At 48.7% G+C, this 10,626-nt stretch overlaps 1 protein-coding gene across 1 annotated transcript; it reads right to left on the minus strand.

Moving 5' to 3' along the window:
• Positions 1-672: 672 nt before the first annotated feature.
• Positions 673-2,884, minus strand: SLC51B (solute carrier family 51, beta subunit; the record flags this gene model as incomplete). Its single annotated transcript, XM_009872539.1, has 4 exons — positions 673-892; positions 1,378-1,468; positions 2,090-2,224; positions 2,519-2,884. Coding segments are annotated over 4 exons (812 nt in total), but the record flags the coding sequence as incomplete, so codon positions are not given.
• Between the last annotated feature and the right edge of the window lie 7,742 nt (positions 2,885-10,626).

The raw sequence follows: 10,626 nt of genomic DNA on the forward strand, positions 1-10,626 counted from the left end.
TGCAAATAGAGTTTCAGCCAACTAAAGGCCTCTACCTGTGCCCCAGCCAAGGCCAAGGGCTGGGCCGCTCGATTGCGTTTGCCGTAGCACGTTAAATGTTCTGCTTCTCCCCCGAGCTGCAGTTACTCTGCAGAATAAAATAACCACGTGTATATTTGTACATATATACATATATATATCTCTCTATATATACAGCCTTACTGATGGAGAGAGAGATTCAACACGGGATTTCGATCAACCACTTTGGAAAATATTTTAATAAAGCTGATTTTTGAAAAGAACAAAAGTGCCTCTGCTTCAGCGTGGCTGCTTTGCTCACGGGATGGGACGGCGTGTTCCCCAGCCACAGGAAAAGCCGCCCACCTCTCACCTCCCGTCTCCTGCCCCGGCCCAGCTCCCACCTGACCATGGTGGGCACAGGCAGCGTCTGCGGGAGGAGGGGAAGCTGGGGTGGGAGAGAAGGCTGGAGGAAGCCGAGGAGCTGAAACAGGAGTGGCGCAGGTTTGCCTCGAGTCTGGAGCCACGTCTGTTGGGGCAGCTCTGCTGCTTGCTTTTTTGATTTTTTTTCTCTCTGTTTCCCCAGGCTAAACATAATTTTTAAACTTCCATCGCTATGAATTGAGACATCCTGATACGTTCCTTAGGCCCTAAATAGTTTGACTTTAGCTGCCGTTATGTGGCGTCCTCAGATGCCGCTGAGTACAGAGACGTGACAGTCCCATCCTTCCACTGGACCACCACTTCCCCCGATCTCTGGTCCTGGGGCGTCAGCTCCTGCTTTTGTGTTTCAGCCGGGCTGTACCCCTGCACGGGCATCAGGGCTTGTTTGCCTTCCAGCTCAGCTTCCTGCATAGTTTCCACCGTTTCTCTGTACATGTGGGTCTTCCTTTTCCTGTAAAAAGGCAATAAAAAGGAAATGAGGAGTGAAGCAGCAAGCCCAGCCCATCATCTGGGGGCAGCATCTACCTCATGTGATGATGTTACATCCACCTCTCTGCCTCTTGGCCCTGGGCACACACCAGCTGCCCACGGGCACACCCTGCCTGCCGCGCTGCATCACTTAAGTGACACGTTTAATGTCATTTCCCTCCCAATAGCACAATGGGCTGGGCAGAGATGCTGCAGATGCTTTACTGGTGAAGATCTAGGGCCTGGAGAAGTGAAGTGGCTCGTTCTAGGTGACACACAAGGAGAGCAGGGAGCCAGGTGAGATTTTACAGTGAATCACGGTTCAAAGGGAGGTCGGTTTTGCTCTTCTCCCCATCACTCAGGGCTTGTTCCCGGCCTGTTGCCCTGCCAAATCCACGTGCCTGTCTCTTTGGGGAGGTTTCAGCACATCACCACGCACCAAAAGACCTTCAGATTTTCCTGTCTCACCTGTTTCGCACAATGTTAATGGTCAGAAGGAGAAGACCCAAAATCATGGCCACGAAGGAAAGTGCAAGGACAGAGTAATTCCACGTTGATGCTGGGGGAGAGCACAGAGAGGCAGCGTCAGAGTGTGCAGAGCAGTTAATGCTGGTACCCAGCTCCAGTGCCCAGAGCAGAGCACCCAGGCCACGTTTTTTGGGACAACTTCATGCAACTCTACCTTCCCGGGCAGAAAACTTACACAACTGCTTTCTGCTACTCATAGTCCCTCCCCTACTTCAGGTTCTGTATCTCTCCCGCTGACCACTGAACACCAGCTGCGGTGTGCAGCACGGATGGCAGCAGATGCTCCGTCCTTGTTTTTGGTGGTTTTGAAGCTGATCCCCTGGGCACTGACCTGCTCATGTCAATCTGCTCCCCTCCACCCTGCCAGAAATCACTGGTCATCCCAGACCTTTGCTCTCTTGGCAGGTCATGCCTGAAAAGAAGCTGAGCCCCTCTCTAGGAGGAGACTCTGTCTCATCAAAGCCTCGGTCTTCACTCATAGCCTGCTTCTTCTAGAGGTGAGACTGCAGTGAGGTGAGGCTGTTTATATATCTGAGGTAAATCACCTCCTCAGGTAATTCCCTGGCGCCTCTCCACTAGGCAGGAGGGTTAACAGTCAAGAACTCTGGATCTCCATGTCAACTCTCAACCCAGGAACGTCAGTTCAACTTACGGTCTTCTCTGCGGAAGAACCAGAGCAGCTCCTCCAGCTGGTGTTGATCGATGCCGAGCGCCAGGGTCAAGTTGCCCGCTGTGTGGTCATACACGTGTGTACTCGCAAGGGCCGCAAAGAAGTGATCTATCTCAGCTGTGGAGGAAAAGAGCAGAAAGATGCAACAGTCACTCACCACAATATTTTGGGATAGAAACAGCCTTCCTCTTGCCCCCCACGACGTCTCTCAAAGCAAAAAGAAGGCAGCCACGAGGGCGCAGCCTCATCTCATGCACCAAGAAGTGCAGAGAGTTTCTAGCTCATGCCACAAATCCCATTACAGTGGGAAACCCAGGGTTGGAAAGATCCTGGGATGTCGATTGTGCCTTCCCACATTCCCCAGCAGCATGTGTGGGTGGGTGGCTGGTCCCCAGGGCATGTTGCACTGACCTGCTTTCTCCTCGCACACGCTCCTGTCTGCAACATCTTGCCACTGAGCCCTGAGGCCTCTCACGTTACTGAGAGCGACTCCTTTCCTGTTCACCACCAGGTAGCTCTGGCTGCTGCCCAGAGGGGAGAGCGCCGCATCTGAGCAGTCCCAGCTTGTGCTGCCACAGGGACTTGTCTGCACCCTGTCATCCTTTGCTGTGGAGAGGCAGGTCCGCGTGCCGTGGTTCATCAACGAATTGCCTCGCCAAGACCAGTCCTGGAAATCCGACTCGGGATTACAGTCCTCCAGCAATAAATTCACGGTCGTTGGGCTGGCTTCTAAACACAGCTTGGCTTTGGTGTTTTTCATCAGAAAAGCTTCAGCATCTGCAAGGGAACTAGCATGTAAGTGTGGCCACCCTCTTAAGCACAGGACACATACACAGTCACAGAGTGTACAGGTGGATAGGAATGACACCCAGTTCGGGAACTGGGTCATACAACAATGCTGGAAACTCTCACACATGCACACCCGGCTCCTGCAAAGCTGCCCCACAGACCATGTCTTCTTGTAACCCCTGATGAGCCTGGTGTGGGTGAGAGCCTATGAAGAGACACGGACTCAGCACGTGCAACCTGCTTCACCCACACCACTGTCCTCCAAGCCAAGACTCTACCTTGCAACAGGAAAAATGGGATTATCCAGAAGAACTTCATATTTGCATGCACAGCTGGGATGGATCACGCCTTCACCGGGGTTTCTTCAGTCCATAAACATCTGAGAAAGATGAGTTTCTACTCAGACTGGATACAGCAGACCAGCATGTTCCTCCTCTGGTGTCTACAGCAGAGACAAAAACACAAGTAGAAGCGATGATCTCTTAAACAACTCTGTGCTCATGCTCCCTGCTCTGTATTCAGAGAGGGGACCTGATGTACTCCTGCAGCTGTGGCATCTGTTTTCTTCTGTGGATGTGAGCCTGAGCTGTCAGGACAAGGGTCAAGACATCCCGGGAGCCACTGAGGTGCCAGTAGAACGGGTCTGGCACAGGGTCTGATGCCTGGGGTTGGACCCCTCATGTAGGTGACCCCCTGCACACACGAGGGCCAGGCCTTTGCCAGCTGACTTTGCTGCTTCTCTCCTCACTCCCCCGCCACAGCCCTTGGAGAACACACACTTCGTGGACAGCAACCACCTGCTGCCAGTCCAAGGAGTGCAGAATAAGGATGTGGAGATGAGGGGCTCAGCTCCAAGAGGAGGAAAAGCTGGCTTGCCGTTGAGGCAAAGGTATCTCCCATCGCTCAGGGAAGCAGAAAGTTCCTCCTTGACCTTTAGTCCCTCATTTATCAGCGGCATCAATCCAGCTTTTACAGCAGATTGTCCAACTCAGTTCTTCAGCTTCCTTTGGATGGACCCGACCTGAGCAGAGGGTTCCTGCTTGTCCGCTGTGAGTTAGTTCAAGAGAGATAAGTTGACTCTACCCCAGCCCATTGCTCACCAGCCTCGTCTGAACCGACATCCGCTCACAGGTGAATGACACCACGAAACACGTGCGTCCCTCAAACACCCTGGCCCCACAGGCCATTAATTATTACATGAAGACTTAGAGTTTTACGACTATCTCATACTCTCAACTTTTACCTGCCTTTGTAGAGTGGCTTCGCGCTGTCTGAAACTCTTCCCTGGAAATCACCCACAAGCACGTTGCACCATTCCAGGCGTGTCAACAACGCTGCTGCTGACTCCTCAGGGAAGCATTTGTCCTGTAGGTTATAGACCTAATGATTGCTACTATTTCCCCCCGCTCAATGTCTTCACCATTCAAAGTTCACTTTTTATGGTCAAGCAGGCATGCAGGCTTGTTCCCTGCTGCCAGAAAATCACCTGGTAGAAGTTGTTTGAGGACGGGACTCTCAACTACACAGTCCACTTTCAGAAAATATGGATAAAGCTGCTCCCTGCCGGTTACCTTACTGTCCAGATGAGCTTTAGCTTATTCACATAGATCAATACTCAGAAAATAGGAAATAAAGTCAATGAAATCAAGTTAAAAGTCTGCTACATGTAATAAGAAGTGCCAGTTGAATGTGTCAAATCTCGCTATGCCAGACTTATGTCTAATCATTGGCTTAAACGGGAATATTCCACGTGCATGTTGCTGATTTTCTCCTAAGGTGTTTCATAACCTGTGGGCCGCCTCCTGGCATCCTCACTAAAGCTGCTGTGCACAGCAGGGAGGCTTAGAAAGCTGCTAAAAGTACTTCATTATTTCATAAACTAGTGAGAACCAAATCTCCCCCAGACGTGGGAGGCCAGAACTTCTCTGGTACAATACAGTAGCAGAATAGGTATTTATCTCACATTAACAGGAAATTTAGGTAAAGGCTTTTAAGGGAAACAACCCCCTGTTATTTTAAAGATATTTTTCATCTACATCAAACTGACCAAACAAGTTTCGAATATTTGTTCATCAAAGCTACAAAACAAAGTGTTCTCAGGCCAGCATCTCTACCCCAGTGAAGAGCCTGAGCAGGATCCAGAACACCTCCTGCACCACCAGTTTCCCCAGTAAGGAAACCGTGACTCCTGTAATCGAGGTGGATGCTCTCTGGAGAGTTTGGATCCTGGTGTGGGTGAGCTCTCCTCCGTTAGACAAGGTGAGAGAGCATGGGTAATGTCTTGTCCATTGCTCCCCTGTCCCAGACATCTCAGCGGTTGCTCTGGCTGCTGTTGGATGGGGATGAGCCCTTAGATCCAGGGCTTTGACACCTCTAAGCTGTGGACTTTGGTCCCGTAGCCTTCTGAAGACACCCAAGGCCCTTCTGAGGTTGCTTCCCAGCTTGGGTACGACATGGGAAGCTCCAATGAGAGAAAGCTCGTGCATTTTATGCTTGTATGGAAGGAGGTGGAAAGAAAAAAGAGGAAAGTGCCTCTCAGGGAAACGTTTTACCTGGGTTATTTTTGAGTTTATATTTACACCTGAACGATTTAGTCATTCCTTTCCTTTTGCAAATGGGATTTTCATATCAAAAGCTGAACAATCCATACGCCGCGCTTACTTTGGGAACAAAGAGTCCCTCACCAACGTCGTCCCAAATCCTCCTGTTCAAAAGCAGGATCTGTGGACTTTGTTGGCACCCGATGAAATCGCAAGAAACTACAGAAAAATGGCACGTGACTCCTTTTTGCTCTACATTTTGATCCCAGCACTTCCATGGTAAAGATCCTTCTACACGAGGGAAGCCTTTGGAGATCTGAGACCCACGAAACGCACAGGGCAGAGCTGAGGGATCAGTGCTCTGAAAGTTGGTGTAACCCAGCCAGGAGCCTGTCCTGTGTGGGAACAGGCATGTTCCTAGCTCCACGTGGAGTCTTCCCAGCCAGGGCACAGCCCACAGTGCTCCAGATGCTGGTTTTTATCAGGTCCAATACTCGAAGCTGCTTACCAAGCCAGATGTTGCCCTCACTCTGCAAATACGAAGTCTTGAGATACTTATTATATGGAAAGAAGTAAAAATGGGGGGGGAAAAAGTCTTCTGGAAAGACCATCAAGTAGAGCTTCTGCTGAGATGATAATGTCCCTCTGGACTCCCTGATAAATACTCACCACAAGATGGGACGGTGCATTTACCCCAGCCTTGTCATCCAGACTCTCTCTCTGGTGGTTATATTATCTTAACCGATTGTGTTAAAATGTGTCAATTGTTTAAATTACATTATAAAAGTGGGATGCCCTCCCTTCCTTTGGGATTTATAAAGAATATACAATGGCACACTGTGGAGATACAAATAGATGAGTCAGTTTATAAAGCCACATTGAGTTCGGTTAAGGAACAAGGGAAAAAGGTTAAATATTGAAAATATCAAAGCAAGGCGGCAGCCTGTACTATTTTTTAACCTTTGTAAAGTTAAAATTTGGAGAGCAAATCTGAATTATATTAATTATTTTCCTTTGACTGCTTTCCAGGCTGTTTATATGCAGCAATTACCCCAGCCTGCTTCTCACTTGCCATTCAGTCTCTCCTTAAACGAGTCACACAGCTTTTGCTTAAAATTTCCAGGGATCCAAGCTTCCTAACTGAAACAAATAAGCCTTTCTTTACAGATAGCTATAAATTAACCCACCAGTCAGCGCAGTAGGAATGCCCGTTAATCTCCTCTAACTCACCAGAAACACGCAGTTCCCAGCGGAGAGGAAGCTACATTTCTTCTTTAAGCCCTGCCGTCAGAAGACGTCTCCTCCAAGCACCCGTCAGCCTCTTCACTAGTTGCTTTCCCCCTTGCTACGAGCTGTGATTCATTCTGCTCCTGAGTCATGCGTGAAGGCTGGTCCAACAGGTGAAGTTCACTCCAGCCCCTGGAAAAAAAAAATACACCTCTTTAGCGGGTCCATTTACAGCGTGAGGTCAACGACCTTTTCTCAAAGAATGAACGGTAAGAACTTCCAGCTTATTTGCTCAAGCTAATAATCAGTATTAAAAGAGTGCGCTGAGTGGAATGACACTTGGTAATAAGTTACCCTGGGGTTAAATAAACAGTAATGTTCACTCTGCTTGGCTCGGTCCTCACTGTGTAAAGGAAGCATGTCCTGATAAAGCAGATATTAGCCTTTTTTTTTTTTAATGAATGGTCATTTTAAGGCTCTCCAAATGTCATACAAGAGCGATGGACTTCACAGGCAAAGCACAAAGCACCCATCAGAGATTTTTGCCATCCCTGTTTCACAGGTAGCGGCAGGAGCCGGCCAAGCCGACAGACTGCTACAAGGGTGATTGTGGTGGTTTGGCCCTGGCTGGAGGCCAGGAGCTCACCAAAGCCGCTCTATCACTCCTCTTTTAGATGGACAGGGGAGAGGGAAGATGTAACAAGAGGCCCGTGGGTTAAGATAAAAAGCAGTTTAATGTAGCAATAGCAAATGCCGTGCGCAGAAGCAAAGCAAAACAAAGATTGTTCTCTACTTCCTATCAGCGGGTGATGTCCGGCCGCTTTCCCAGGAAGCAGGGCTCCAGGACGCGTAGCGGTTGCTCTGGAGGACAAACACAAACAGCAAATGCCCCCTCACTTCCCTCTTCCTTCTCGCTTTTATATCTGAGCTGACGTCATATGGTGTGGAATACCCCTTGGGTCAGTTTGGCTCAGCTGGCCCGGCTGTGTCCCCTCCCAAGATGTTGCCCACCCCCAGCCTACTGCTGGGGGAACGTTGGAAAACCACAGCCTGGGTGCTGTGTGAGCCTTGCTCAGCACTAGCCAAAACACTGGGGTGCTATCAACACTCTTCTAGCTACCACTCCGAAAAACACAGCACTGAGAGAGCTGCTGTGGGAAGATTAACTCCACCTCAGCCTGACCCAATATAGTGATGAGCCATCCTGTTGTGCCAGCCCTGTCGGAAAAGGAGGATTCCTCCTCTCTGATCCATGGCTGGAGCTGCACACCCCAAAGCAAGCCAGCTGCCTCTCAGCGATGGGCTTGGGGCACACAGCCAGCACTGAGGAGTTTGAGCATAATTGGAGGTGCGCACGGTCTCCACATGCTTGCCCTGTCCTCAGTGTTTTCCAGCTTGGAATAAAGTGACTTTAGCACTGAAGCCATGTTCCAGTGCAATTAATCCTCTGAATCCCACCTCACATCCGATTCAGAGCCTCCTCTGGCTGCTCCTGTGGAACTTCACCCAGCAGCCACACAAGCTCCCCAAACCGAGATGTTTTTCTGTCCAGTGTCAGCCTGGCAGAGACTGGGTGGGAGAGCACTTCTCCTCCAACAAACAAGAGCTCCTCTCCACCAGGGGAGGCAGGTCAAGGCAGGACATCGCCCTGCACTAGAAATCACATCGTTTTTTCCTCCTCATTTCAATTTGGATCATTTAAAATGCGTCATCATGCCAGGAAACGCTTTTCTACAGCATCCTTGTGGCCTTTTCATCACCAGGGCAGGGGTACGGTGACAGCAAGCAGTCCCACGAGCTACATAACCAAATCCTGAGGGTCGCTGCCTCTGAGAAAAGCCCAAAGGAAAAGCCCGGTCCCTGTGGTGCAGTCTCTGAGTAGAGGGATGGAGATGCTAACCATGGTGAAGAAGTGGTTCTAACTGGAGAAGGGTGACTGCAAAGCCTCAGAAGGTCTCTTTGCATCCCAGGTTTCTCCATGGCTTCATTTATCTACCTGATTTTAATTTAAAACAAAATAAAAATTGCCAACTGCTGTATGGAGGCAGAGCGTGATGGTATAACCCTCATTTCCCCTCAACTGAAGTCTCTGAAATCAGGTGGAGAAACCTGATCCAAAGAGACACGAGTGCCTGCAGCTCCTGGGAACTCACGGGCAGCTCTGCTCCAGAGAACCGTGGATGCACTCGGGAGCAATCTCTTCAGCAACGGCTGTGAGTGTTTTATCTCATATTTCCCTTGACAGCCCTGGCAGTCTTTAAAGGGAAATATCTTTTTACTTGGAGGCACTTTCTGTGGTTTTGGCTTGGAAGCAAAGTGGAGATAGGGTGTTGATTTGTGTTCTGCTTCCTTCTCGAATTTGTCTTCATTACTCTTAGGAAGAATTTGTCTGACCTTGGTGTTTTAAATTTGCGGCTGCTCTGGCCCTTCCGCCTCGTTGGTGCTTGTGAGGAGAGCAGGACCAAAAAGGGATGCCAGGCAAATCCGTAATCCTCCCAGTGGAAAATAGAGCAGCAATCTGGGTAGCTTTTCTTACAAGCAAAGAGATGGTTTCAGGGGTGGATGAGGAAGAGGCTGGGAAGGACGTGGCAATCGTAGCCGAGGAAGAATCTACTGAGTAGGCTGCTAAAATCTTCAGCGCCCCTGAAGGGCTAAAGTGCTACTCAGCAAGTTTGCTGGGAGTATTGTTTCCTTCAAGGACTGCCTTCCACTAAGACTGACTTAAATATTCTTTATGCCTTTGTGGAGTCTCCTTCTCTGGAGACATTCAAACCCGCCTGGATGCGTTCCTGTGCAATCTTCTGTAGGTGATCCCGCTCTGGCAGGGGGCTGGACTGGATGATCTTTTGAGGTTCCTTCCAACCCCTGACATTCTGTGATTCTGCGATTCTTATCTTTTTTGATCCTTTCTGTGTCTTTGACCTGAAACGCCTGGTTACAGAATAACTAAACATTCAAGGTTGTTTTGGTTTGTTGTTTTTTTTTCCACCATGTACAAAAGCAGAGTTCAAATTCAGCCGGAAAGAAATATTTGTGAGCTTTTTCTTTTGTGTGTGTGTGTGTGTGTGTGCGTGAAACAATCAGATCGTTGGTTTTATTCTGCAGGAAAAAATCAAAATAAATCTCCAGTTAGAGTTCATGAACACTATGTCCAAGGAATAATATTAAATAATATTCATAATCTGTATGAACTATACGTTGTATCAGAGCTGAGGATGAATTACTTGGGAGTAAGAATTTAAGTCACAGAATGACAGAAACACAGAATGCAAATGAAATTATTAATTAGTTCACGAGCAAGGAAATTGCCTTGGTATTTGGCAGGGTATTCTCCTTTTCTCAGGGTGCACCTCAGTTTGTTTTTTTACCTAGAACAGCCCTTTCTCATTAGTTTTCCTTTTTTCTTCTGCTGCTGCGGGTGGAGGCATCTTCCATATTTGAGGAGAAAGCCCCAACGATGGGGAAAACAGATGTGAAAAAGGGAACGAACGTGCCCAGCTTAGCAAAGCACAAAATTACACTTTCTGTAGTAAAGCACAAAATTAAACTTTCCTTAGCGAATCACAAAATTACACTTTCCTTAGCGAAGCACAAAATTTTGCTTTCCTTAGTCACCCCTCCCTCATGTATCCAACAAACCATCACCCGACTTCCAAGGAATTTACATGTTTTCACTGGCACATAGGAAATGTTTCCAGATTCTCACATTGCACATTTTAGAGATCCGTAGTGTTGCCGTGATTTGGGCAGACTGGTGCGCCTTAATTCACCTGAGATGAAAAGCCGCGCAAACCAACCACCTTCCCGGGGGGCACGGGGATGTTTTTAATAAATCTTTTCATTCTTATGTTATGGGGGAAGGCGCTTCTCTGAGTGGTGACTCTGACCCCTCAGTTTACAAGAAAACACTCTTTAAATTATAATCCCAGGGAAGGAGGGGCGGACACAGGCCCCGCCCTCCCT

The sequence above is a fragment of the Apaloderma vittatum genome, unplaced genomic scaffold (assembly GCF_000703405.1).
Source record: "Apaloderma vittatum isolate BGI_N311 unplaced genomic scaffold, ASM70340v1 scaffold10707, whole genome shotgun sequence".
Classification (NCBI taxonomy): domain Eukaryota; kingdom Metazoa; phylum Chordata; class Aves; order Trogoniformes; family Trogonidae; genus Apaloderma; species Apaloderma vittatum.